This window comes from Electrophorus electricus, chromosome 5 (genome assembly GCF_013358815.1).
Source record: "Electrophorus electricus isolate fEleEle1 chromosome 5, fEleEle1.pri, whole genome shotgun sequence".
NCBI classification, from domain to species: Eukaryota; Metazoa; Chordata; class Actinopteri; order Gymnotiformes; family Gymnotidae; genus Electrophorus; species Electrophorus electricus.
Window position 1 is genome coordinate 22,261,165 of NC_049539.1, and position 12,491 is coordinate 22,273,655.

Genomic DNA, 12,491 nt, shown 5'->3' on the forward strand with positions numbered 1-12,491 from the left:
ATTTAATCAAAGCTGTTGTATTCTTCAAAGTTCAAAATCAAAAGTCAGGAAATAACGAAGCTAGGCAACATTAATGAATGATATTAATGTTCGTGACGAACACCAACAACATTCAAGATGCCGATAGTGGCAGGTTGTCTCGCTGCATACGGGAGTGATTCGGAATCAGAAAATGAATCAGCCCAATGCAAGTCCCGAGAAAGTAGACCTAGACGCAGTCTCACATCTTCAGCCTTTAAAATCTGTAAGAAAGACGAGTTTATCTGTTCTTAATTCAGCACCTGAGGTCTCCGTCAAGGTATGGTACATGTCGGCTAGCATGTCTGGGTAGCTAACGCTAACTAGCTTACTCGCTAACGGTAGCTCGATTAGCTAGTTAGCTAACCTAGCTAAATTACTTGCTCAGCTAGTTAACGCTACCTAGATAAATTTTATTTGACGCGAGTTTCTTCGTGTGGTTATGTTTAAAACCTTTATATAGGACTCATATACGGTGACATGAAGTGTGGTGTGCCGCCTAAAAGACAACAACGCTAGCGTAACTAAGAATATCATGAAGTAACACAATGTGTAAATAGCTTGCAAAGTAGCTAGCTAGGTGGCTATCTTAATAATATCCTTCATTAATGTTGCCTAGCTTCGTTATTTCCTGACTTCTTAAATAACCAGCGTTCGTTGGCCATCTAGATTGTTAATTTACTATGTGTTCGTGTTGCTGTATTGCAGGAAGATGTTGAGACGGGCACACACATTGATCCCTCACTCAAAGAGCTCCTCTACAACCCAACTTACGAAACCATGTTTGCACCCGAGGTAAGGTCACGGTCAAGAGAGTTTATATGCGGTAAAGGAACCATTTCAGTGTTTTGTCACTTCCTTTATTTTAGCAAGTGTCAGAATGTTGATTTGAGATCAGCTCCCCCACATTCTTTTCTGTTCCCAGTGCCAATCCCAAGTCCAGAACCTTGGACCTCTTGATGTCTGTGGGAGTCACATTGTATTGGCATCTAAACTTTGAATGTGAATACATTGTGTGATGTCAGTTATGTCTGTGTGAAATCAAAAATGTTTGCACTTAAGCTAGCAAAGTGCGCTTGCTGTTGAAATGCCCCCATTTTACATAAAATATGTACAGAAAACCGGTCAGGGTGCTACTGAAGTTAGTAGAGCACTTCAGTACCCGTGTCAAGGCCTGATGCTTCTGTTACCACTTCTCCACTGTTCGTTATGGTGTAAAAAACATTAATTTGATTTATTTGCCCTAGCTTGCTGATTGCCTTTGCTTTCTTCAGCCATGCTAACAATCATTTCAAATAGCTGAAAACAGAATTTAAGAAGAGATCATGGATGTGTCCACCAGCCAACCCACGCAAACATTTACGCACTGTTTCCTGGGAAGACATTTTAGCACTGCTTCCAGTTTCTGCCATTTGTCATATCTGTGTTGCATGGGATTTAAAGCTCTTTTTTCCTTTTGTAGCTTTGGGAAGTCTACAGTGACAGGAGGTGCTTACGGACATTTATTGGTAAGAAGGGGTGTTTCCTGTGTAGCTGTTTCATAATCCAGAAAGCTCTTGACTCCATCTTAGAATGCTGTTGTAAAAGGACATTTAGGGCATAAATTTTAAAGGAAAAGAACTCAGGTTTGCAATGTACCTGCAGAAAGATCTGGTGCTCCAGATGAATATAGTGATGTTATTTTGTTTGCACCTCAAGGCAGAGAATTGATGAGACTGAGCTTGAGAACATGAAAGGCTCTCAGAACAAGGTGCCCTCTGATCAATGTCTCTCCCTCTTTCCCTGCTTCCCTCTGTCTCTCCCTCCTCTGTTCTCTTTATTGAGCTTTGTCAGATACCACCAGAATGTTTTTGCTTGTGTTATGGTTTCATGAGGGAGTGTGCAGGTAACGTGTACGGAATCTTCTGATGTTTTCCCAGCCTATAGACGAAGTGGAGAAAAGTTGAAACGGGCTTTTCCACTGGTCCGGTTGTGCTTGTCGAGATGCATCCATCGTGTATTATTCAACAGTGAGCGCATGGTGGAGAAAACCACAGAGACAGTCCCTGACAGGCAGATGTGGAGAGGGCTGTTAAAAAGGGTGGACAGAGAGTGAAGTGTGAACGTGCATCAGTGCACAGATGCCTTAACTCTGCACACTTGTCTGCAGGATCAAAACGGATGTCATGAACATCAGTGTCAATAGCAACAGCTGAGTATGTTCTGTCGCTAATTAGAATTATGCAGATGCCCTCGTGCTAATTGGTGACTGCCAGCCCTCATTAGCACAGCTTATCGGCCTGTTCCTTCAGTGCTAGCTTTCTTCTTGAAGTGCTGCTAGATTGTGCTGCCACATGTGGCTGCAGTGAGCGCAGATCTTGGCTCTTGGCTGTGCTTGGCCCTTTGTTTCCGCTGAGGTGAGAGGGAGGCGGTTGCCGGGCGATCGAGCCCCGCAGCATGAGCACCGGCTCACTGGAGGCGTCGTTAAGGGGTCCCTGCTACCCAAGCCAGTATCTGTGGGGCACCGCCCCGGTTACATTCGCCAGCTGTTGCAGAAACCCCTCCAAACCAGTGCTGGGTGGTCCACAGCAAGTTTTGTCTCATAACTGTCACACATGTTCCATGTACAAAGAGAAAAGAATAGAGCAGGATACTCTGTCGGTGTATCTCTCTCTTTCACATTCTCTCTCACATGTACTGTCACATTATACTTCTTGTTCTCATGTCATTTTCCGCTGGTGATCTCAGTCTACCTTATTATATGTGCTTGTCCGGGACACAACAGTGTCAGAACAGATGAAGGCAAATGCTAATGGCTTGCTTTCTCCATGGCCCTTCTCCTTGCTGCAGGTCACAGTAAGGCAGTGCGCGACATCTGCTTCAACAACGCTGGAACTCAATTCCTCAGTGCCGGTTACGATCGCTACCTCAAGCTGTGGGACTCTGAGACAGGTGAGCACCACGCGCACACACCTTTTGGAGACCAACCTGTTTTCTGTGCCTCCCTAGCTTCCAAGTGTTTCTCTCACATTGAGTTGGCATGCAACCTTTCTGTAGTTGGAGTCTTTAAAGAAGAGCACTTTGCCAGTCGTGTCTCTGTACGGACGGGAGTCTCCTTCACCAGCATATACTCGTCCCTTCTCTCTGCTCCTCCACTAGGAGGAGCCACTCGTACAGGGCGCACAGGGTTGTTCTTAGGTCAGATTCTGAAACCGGATGTGGGGTAACTTGCATCGCTGTGCTTTGATCAGTGCCATCCGTGTCTGAGCTTAGGATTCACTCACTCAGGCGGCCTGCTTCCTTCCCACCCCGTACTCCTCTGGGGAGAGGAGTGCACCTCCTGTGTGCTGAAAGAGGTTGAGGGGTGGAGGTTGTTGGTGTGCGCTGGCCACTCTGACAGAATTCCTTCTGCCTTCAGGTCAGTGCATCTCCAGGTTCACTAACAGGAAAGTCCTCTACTGTGTAAAGTTTAACCCAGACGAGGACAAACAAAACCTGTTTGTAGCCGGAATGTCGGAAAAGAAGATTGTGCAGGTAAGCTATATGCATGCATGGGGGGGTGTACGTGTGCACACGCCTGAGATAGACTGCCTAAGACTGTCCTTAGCGTTCATCTTGCTGTTAGTTTTTAGGTGTTAGACTGTCCACACATGCATGCTCGCACATCCCCAAACCCACACCCAAGAGAAGCCTTGGTTACCCTCAGTAAATCTGAAGACAGGACCTTATTTCACGCTCTGTGCTTCCCTCAGTAGAAGGAGAGAGAGTGTGTGTGTTTGTGTGTGTTTGTGTGTGTGTGTGTGTGTGTGTGTGTGTGCGCAATGTGAGGAGGAGGGGTACTGAAGGATGGATAGATTCACATGAGGGAGAAGTTGAGGAGGAGAGCGAATGAGTGCAGTCCTTCAGCAGCAAACATGATGGGAGTAAATAATCAAAGCTGAAAAACTACTCACCTCTCCTTCCCTCAGCCTCCAGCTCCATCTCATCAGTCTCTGTCACAGGCAGAGACCAAAAGTCATCATCTGATCTGCTACCGTAGGGATACATTAGAGTGTGTGTGTGTGTGAGAGTGTGTGAGTGTGTGGAGAATAAAGCCCTGTTCCTGCCCCGCTATCACCTACCTAGTGGGACATCCGCTCTGGGGAGGTGGTGCAGGAGTACGACCGCCACCTGGGAGCCGTCAACACCATCACGTTTGTGGACGAGAACCGCCGCTTCGTCAGCACCTCCGATGACAAGAGCTTGCGCGTTTGGGAGTGGTGAGTGGGTGGTGCCACATTCACATATGAATGAACAACCTTTTGTTTCTCATATTGATTTTAACTCGGTGTGTTGTATGTGACCACAGTGAACCTGATGGGTTGCTGGTTAATGTGTGAGTCAAATGCAGAATTGGCCAGCAGTAGTTGGATTCAGTGCATATGGGGAAGGTTTTTAGATGCATATTTAAAATGTTTCATTTTCAAATGCAAAACATTGACTTAAACTGTGTGTATAGACACGCTCCAGCTGGCCATGTCAACATCTGTGTGCAGTATAATCTGTAAAAGACATTAAGCAAATGCACTGTTTTAATATTGTAATTGCATGCAGAACCGAGGTAAATAAGTTCTTTGCCATGAGACCTCCCTGCTTGAGTAGCCTCCATTGCTTTGGGCCCCTCACAAAAGCTGCAGGTCACAGTTCATGCAGTGGTGATCGTGGTCATGCTGCCACCTTCTTCCCCAGTGGTCCACGCTCTCGTTTAACAAGCCGGTCTAGCACGGTCTCATCAGCCCCGCGGATGCCCGACCAAGCCGCCCGCTAGGCTAGTTCTGCACCTCCACTCCACTTCCTGAGCCATGAAAGAATGTTGGTTTCCTAACAATGCCATGGGCAGAGGTGTGGGGAAAAAAATGACCATCTTTGCTTGCACATGCGTGCACACACATTCACACTCAGTGAGGAACATCTTCAGAGTGGCTGGTTTGTAGAGGTTTCTGCTCTTGAGCTGCATTTCTAGAAGCTTTATTGTTGTTGCCCCCCCCCCCCCCCCCCCAGCTTGGCCAGCAAAGATTTGAGCACAGTGTGCTTTGCTGAACCATAATATTCAGAAAGTAATTTAGTCAGTCATTTTTGTCAGAAAGTTTTAGCTAAAACCAATATCACTTTAAACTGATTAATTATGAAGGTCAGCCGTGTGTGTATTTGAGGTAGACAAAAATGAAACCTTTGTCCATGCGTACTTCACTCTAATTTTCACTACATTTCGAGTGAAGTACATATGGACAAAGGTTTCATTTTTGTCTATCATACATACATGCATACATACATGCATACATATGTATCATACATATTGCTTTCAAAACCATTGTCCTGTCTTGGAAACTGTTAAAATTGTTGAAGGATGTCTAGTAAGTAGGTCAGAAGATAGTGCAAACTAATCTTTGCACACATCATAGATCTGTGGAGAAAAGTACTCTGACTACAGGTGATTTCCCAGTGGCAGGGCTAATATTCTCATCAATTTCACAAAGCATTGACTTCGGATTAAGTGAAAGCTAGCGTGTTTGCTTTCCTGTAAACAGTACTGCATCATTATCTACTTTTTATCTTTTACTGTGAGCCTCTGACTGGTTTTCAAGGTAGATTCTTCTGTTTGAACTATTAATTGTTTGACACTTCAGTTTTGGTCTCTTTATTCATCCCTTTATTGACACCGTCCACAATTGCAGCAAATGTTCCATTTATCAAAGGCTTTGTAATAAACATCAAGTGTTTGGGTCGCATTTTATAAGGCAATTGGAGATGATCATGATGATGATGATCTACAATTAGGCTTGGCTGTTCTGGCCCTTTCCTTATAGTAATGGCGCGGAACTGTATATCTGGTTTAATGTCTGGATCAGAGCTGTCTGGATGCTCTCAAATGTGCAATTTCCTAGTTTCCTATGTGAGAGTCTTACATAATTGACACCATCTTAAACTGTAGCACACTTCTTTTGGCTTCGAAAAAGGCCCGCCATGGTACATTCTTTGTGTGTGTGTGTGGCAGGCAGGCAGTACAATTCTCTTGGAGAATATATTAATCTGATTTGTTAGTAGTGTAATGGATCAAGGAGAACATGAACTTTTTCACATTTTCTTTTTTGTTGTCCTAGTGTCATTAGCGATGAGACATTAATTTGCTGTTAACCTCTGTGCGACGTTGCCTTTTGATGAATTTTCACATCAATACACTGTCTTCACTGTTTACATCTCCACTTTCTGGAGATTTAACACAATACACATTGAATTCCAAGTTCCAGATTGCAATCAGTTTATAATAATATTTTCTGTATTGTAAATGTATTGTTTCTGCAGAACTCCAATTATATACTGCACAGGCTGGTTTGGCTTGGCTCAGAAAAGTGTGCATTTTATTTCAAAACATAAAATGTCATGTCCTTATGCAACAAAAAAAAAACAAAAAACCTAAAACGATAGTTGAGCTGCGTGGTGAACTGTACAAAAACTTATTTAGCCTAAGAAAGACCCTCTAAAGGCATTGTAGGGAGTATCAACAATAGCTGGGATTTGTTACTATAGGTACTTCGTACGGTACCTTGAAATTGATGCCAACATGAAAATGATCCTTGCAAAGTTAACTTGATCTTGTGGATTCAGCACTTAACACGAAGCAGCAAAAAACTGCTTCCAAAATTTAGAAGCTCTCCTTGTTACAATCAGTAAAACCCACTAATGTGGACCTTCAAAAATGTATATGTATTTGACAAACCAGGCAGGTGTGAAGAATGCAGTGACCCCAGATGGCAACGTACTACCCATTGCTGTCACCAGAACATTCTGATGGCCCATACGCCGTTAGGGGGAGCCAGGCAGGCTGGTGCAAGTTTTAACTGACTATGCAGTGGGCCTAATGTGGGGCTCATGCAGACTGAGCGGGGAGCCGCCTCCCAAAGAACGCACGATAAATGAAACGCAGCTGTTTTGCGGCTGAAGTACGAACTTGAGCATTCACTCAAGCTGATCAAAGGGATCGCTACTTCAGTGGCAAACGCCACCTTTGATCTCGCTGACAGCCACGTGTATCAAGGCAGGTGGAGGTTGCTTTTTTCTGCTCCGTCACACGTGCTTGTTCTCTTTTGAGGGGGATTTTGTGTGCTGATCTGTTTACATGCCCTTGCCTTCCTCTTCACGTGGGCAGACGTCTGAGTCGAGAGCACATCAGATACTCAGCTGGCTTTAGAAACAGCCCTGCTACCATTACAAAGTTTAGTTCACCACTGCACAGTTTTGAACTGGATATCTTTATCTGTATGTCTGCTTGCTTTCTTGTAGGCAAATGGCTAGCCTGTCAGTCCATGGATAATCAGATCCTGATATTCGGAGCCCAGAATCGGTTCAGGCTCAGCAAGAAGAAAGTGTTTAAGGGCCACATGGTTGCCGGGTATGCCTGCCAGGTGGACTTCTCTCCCGATATGAGGTAAGTGCTCTCCTCAGTCACATGACTCTCTTTCCAGTAATGGATCTACCGTACGTCTAAAGTGGACGCAGTATCATTGTGCTGTGCTGCCATAATGTGCTTGTCTCATCGCCCCCAACTGTAGTTATGTGGAGACAAAACTAGTCTGCTGTGTTCGGTTTCCTGCCTGTAGCTCTATTCCAACCTCATTACTTCTTTTATTTTTGAGCCTGTTCATTTGCCCGCCAGCCAAGACTCGCTCACCCTGCGTCTCCCAGAATGAAGGGTCATCGTTCTCGGACCAGATTCTTCCGATAAGAGGCGGAGGGTCAAACGCCTGACCAGTAGCCAGCAGTAGACGGGCTGTCTCCCGCGGAAGCTTTTCTAACTGCGTCGCTGACCCTCTGAAAATAATACGACCTTTACATAAAACACTGCTGAGCACTTAGCAGCACTTATAGCCCCCCTTGAAAACAGCCATATGAAAACAGCACTACAGTGAACAGGCCAAACTGTCAAATCTGAACACATCTGGTTGCAACTTTTGGCCTCAAAGTTTACTTTGGTCAGCACAGCTGCCATGCCCTTCTGAACAATGTTCCCCTTAATTCAAATTCGTGCCAGGCAAGTCGATCTCCTTGCGGAGCATAACGTGTGTTGACCCACGCCAGTATATAAGTGCTGCTTGTGTTGTGTAGGTTCCTCTGAAGAAAGAGGCGTGGCTTTGCGGAGACACTGTAGCTGTGGTAGAGACTGAAATGTGCACGCTCAAGCTCTCTCAGCAGACTAAACCAATAGCGCACCACGTTTGGCTCGTCCCCGCCCGCCTCGAACCCCGCCCAATGCACGTGGACCTCAAGAAGCAGGAGGCCTACAGAATGCAAAACTCCTTCCAGGACCAGATTCTCTAGAATCTTCCATTCCGCACTCTCCATGTCTACCTTCAGCACATCCACCTGTGAGGAGAAAGCATGCAAACAAGCATTCACTTCATCAGTGATTCATCGTGAACTAACAATCACACTGCATATGATTCTTTTGTCTGACTGTTGGCAGGAAACCAGACAAAGAACAGCTAAACTTCGACTGCTGAGATCCCTTGCCTCATTATTTCTCATGCATTCAGGACTTTCATTAAAAAAGTTCAGCCTGCTGCTGCCTGAGTGAAGCACAATTGTTACACTTGGCTCATTTCCTTTCATTGGGCAGCTCTGGCTCCATGAGTACACTTTTAATAACTGAATTGAATTGACACCTAACAAGACACTGTAGGCTTTTGTTACCAGTAAGGGGTGATCTTTATAATCACAGCTATTCTTTATTTCCTAATATTGGTGTGCAGCAGCTCATTAGCATTTATCAGTTAGATAAGCTATGTAAATTTGCATCAGACCACGTATAGACGTTTTCATGCATTGTCTTAATATTTTTAACGAAATCATGGACGGGAGTGTGATAGCTCTCCATGTGGATGTCTCCAGATGTCAGTTATCAAATGATAAGTTTTCAAATTAACTGTGAACTCCAGACGGGTGTTTCACACACACGCATTCCCTCTTTCTCCATCTTGTGTCCATCTAGAACACTCGCTTGTCCAGTTCTAAGACAATGGCTCATGTTGTCTGCAATTTTAGAAGTTGTCTGAGCCAGTTAAAGTAACTTAGGTCCTCAGTCCAGATTGTTGTTTTTTTTACATTAATCTCTACAGAGAAATGATTGTGTAAATGATTGGTGATTCATCTTGCATTCTGAGTTCATCTGGTATGTTGCTGCTGCTTTTACACCCTGACTCAATGTTTATTAAAGTGATGGGGTCAAAGGACTTTCTCTTTTGGCTGCACGCCCATTATAATAATTAAAGCACAAGTTCTTTATTATATCCTGCATTAAAAAATTAATACATCTTCTTGAGCACTTGAATAAATTAAAGGTCCCTAGTGTTCCACCTGTTTTTGTTATTTAAGTATAAGCAGATAAGTTTGTATATTATACCTGAAAAGGGTTCTCTCCACCACAGACACCATGTTGTGCTTTTAATTTGTCGACTAATTATCAAACCCCTGATGACCTGAATGAAATAAGGAATTCAATGTCTTTTTCTTTTTTTCTCAAACCCCAGCTTTGTCTGCACTTGTTCAGTTGAACAGGAATGGGGTGTTTCATGCTGGCTAATTAACATTTAGGGAACACAAAAGAGGCCATTTGGGAATGCAACCCTTTAGCGGGACATTAATGATCTAGCTTTAATTACACTCTCATCAACGTGCGTATATGAGGAAAAAAAAATCCATGAAGATCTGCTACTTCCTAATTTTTCCACACTTGCCATCTTCAACATGAGAAGATATATTATTATGATGATGATGATTATTATTATTATTATTATTAATAGTAGTAGTAGTAGTAGTAGTATACACTCTTTAGAACCCATTGGAATGAATGTTATGATTTAAACATGTACTTTTTCATATATAAACTGGTTCCTCCTACTATTAATTCAGAAGCGCTTGCATAGTCAATGAAGGACCTCTGTCCAAAGCGTCGTTTTTCTCTGGAAACTGTACTTCACTACAATTTTGAATTGAATCTCTGCAACTTTTACTACAGTACACTACAGCTGAAGAAGATTCCAGAAAGGAACCAGAACTTTTGTACTATACATTGCAAGGTTGTGCCTCCATGGATCAAACTTGTTTTTCCAACACATCCCACAGATGCTTGGTCGGATTGAGATCTAGGAAATTTGCAGGCTGATTCATCACCTTGAAAGCTTTTTTTTTTTTTTTTTTTTTCAGTGTGGTAAGGTACATTATCCTGCTAAAAGAGGCCATTGTCATTAGGGAATACAATTCCTATGAAGGGGTATACTTGGTGTACAACAATGTTTATGCAGGCAGAAAATTGCCCTTGCCTCCTTCCCATAGTGACTGCTGGTGATATCTTCCCCAGTTACGCAAAGCACCTGCACTCAGCCATCCACATTACATAAAAGAAAACACAATCCACTGGGCCAGGCCACTTTTCTGCAGTGTCTACATGACCCTGTTGCTGGTTCACTGCTTGTCTTTACTTGGGCCACTTTTGGTAGGTACTAACCATTTCTGGGAACACCCCACAAGACCTGCCATTTTGAGGTGCTCTGACCCAAACTAGGCATCACAATTGTCAATGTCCTATAGTTCCTATTGGTTGCTCATTTTCCTGCTTCCAGCACATCAACATCAAGAACCTTGACAGGTGCCAAAGAGCTGGGATATATCAATGTTATTCATTTTCCCTATAAGTGGTTTTAACGTGGATGATCGGTGTATATTGAAGGTAGTCTATTGATTTTAAATGTAGTTCTATGCTCCTCTTGACAACAAGGAAGCATGCTTTGGTTACAAATGATGAACACTTTATAATGAATTTAGAAATGATTGGCTTACTAAAAAGCTAGATCTAGGCAACCTTCTTAAAATTGTTTAGTGGTACCACCGGGCAGTGGTAGCTCAGTGGTTAAGGTACTTGACTCGTAATTGGAAGGTTGCTGATTTAAGCCCCACCACTGCCAGGTTGCCGCTGTTGGGCCCCTGAGCAAGGCCCTTAACCCTCAAGTGTACTCAGTCATAATTGTAAGTTGCTTTGGATAAAAGCATCAGCTAAAAGCTTAAACATCTGAGGTAAATTAAACTCCCAGCATGGTCTCCTGTGCTAAATCAGATTTCCCTCAATAAATTTTGTTTCGCCCAGAAGACCTTTCTTGAGATGGTTCACAGAGTGTGCACTTCTGAACTTGGAACCCTAATCCCAGCACCTGTTTTTCAGCATTCTTAGTGTGGCTCATAGTTCTGAGCAAACAATATTGGCCATTTTCCAGGACAAAACCTCAGTTCAAAGTTTAATAGTTTTGGCTTCATGACATGAATTTTCAACCTCTGCTTTAAATTCAATTATGGACTTTGCGGTAATAGGGATGAAACACTAATTATGGTGGGAGAGCTCAGAAGAATGACTTTTAGCTATGCTGCCATAGATAGATCTGCTGGAGTCCATCTTTGCACATTATAGTTCTCTAATTTACACACCCCTTTACCTGGATATGCCTAATAATTTATTCTCTCTTCCTGACAAAATACACCTACCCCCGATGTCATGATGTTACTGAGCCTCACCCGTCTCAGCTGCCATAGCTACTCCCACCACCCCCTGAGGTCCCCTGCTGTAGCCCACCACACCTCCACCCCAGCCAACTACTCTGTTGTTCTTAATGGACGTTCTCGTGCAGGATGGGTTTTGGACATGCATACACCATTGGGACCAGACTAGGGCTTCTGGAAAACATTTCATTTTAATATATATCTATATAAATATATATATATATATATATATATATATATATATATATATATATATATATATATATATATATAATTTTTTTATTTTATTTTATTTTTTTTCCTTCACTACTTCTTATGCTCCTTATTGTCTCTATTGTTACTATTGTGGTGACCGTTGTCAGCCAGAGGAGAAACACCCCCCCTCCCCCTTTGAGTCTTGGTTCCTCTCAAGATTTGTTCATCCTCCAGGGAGTTTTTCTTTGCCAGTGACACTCTTGGCTTGCTCACTGGGTGCTTGGACTCCGTCATTTGTAAAGCTGCTTTGTGACAAAATCTGTTGTAAAAAGCGCAATAAATACATATGATTTGACTATTATAGATGCATTTTATAGGTGTACTCTTACAGTCTGTAGTCTCTTGTCACGCACTATATGTCAGCCACACACTATCCCAGTCACCTGTGGTCAGTTTCTGACAGGATGTTATTTGGGTAGTGGGGCATTTTCAAAGAGTCACTGACAGTGACACGGTGGTGGCAGGGCTGTGGGTGTTGTGCCAGTATGATTGCATCAGGCACTGTAGTTTTTCCATGTGTCAACTTCCTCCATGGGTTTAGAGCGGTTTGCCCCCGAAAACATCCAGGCAATAGGTCATCCTGTGGTCAGAAACCACCCACTGAGTTTGAGGGTTACAAACACAAACTGCACAGAAACAGAAGGGCTAACAGCATC

At 43.4% G+C, this 12,491-nt stretch overlaps 2 protein-coding genes across 2 annotated transcripts in view; one reads left to right on the forward strand and one right to left on the reverse strand.

Annotated features, from left to right (window-relative positions):
* The first annotated feature begins 798 nt into the window (after nucleotides 1-798).
* LOC118241461 (pre-mRNA-processing factor 17-like) lies at nucleotides 799-4,804 on the forward strand. The gene is made up of 6 exons (XM_035526487.1): nucleotides 799-813; nucleotides 1,481-1,526; nucleotides 2,848-2,949; nucleotides 3,416-3,531; nucleotides 4,123-4,256; nucleotides 4,726-4,804. The coding sequence occupies exons 1-6, from the start codon at nucleotides 799-801 to the stop codon at nucleotides 4,802-4,804; spliced, it is 492 nt and encodes a 163-aa protein (XP_035382380.1).
* Nucleotides 4,805-7,983: 3,179 nt separating this feature from the next.
* Nucleotides 7,984-12,491, reverse strand: part of LOC118241364 (NACHT, LRR and PYD domains-containing protein 3-like) — a 520,672-nt gene continuing 516,164 nt past the window's right edge. Inside the window, exon 10 of the mRNA XM_035526158.1 lies at nucleotides 7,984-8,397. Coding sequence (XP_035382051.1) covers nucleotides 8,008-8,397 — 390 coding nt within the window. The 3' untranslated portion in view covers nucleotides 7,984-8,007. The remainder of the gene's footprint in view (nucleotides 8,398-12,491) is intronic.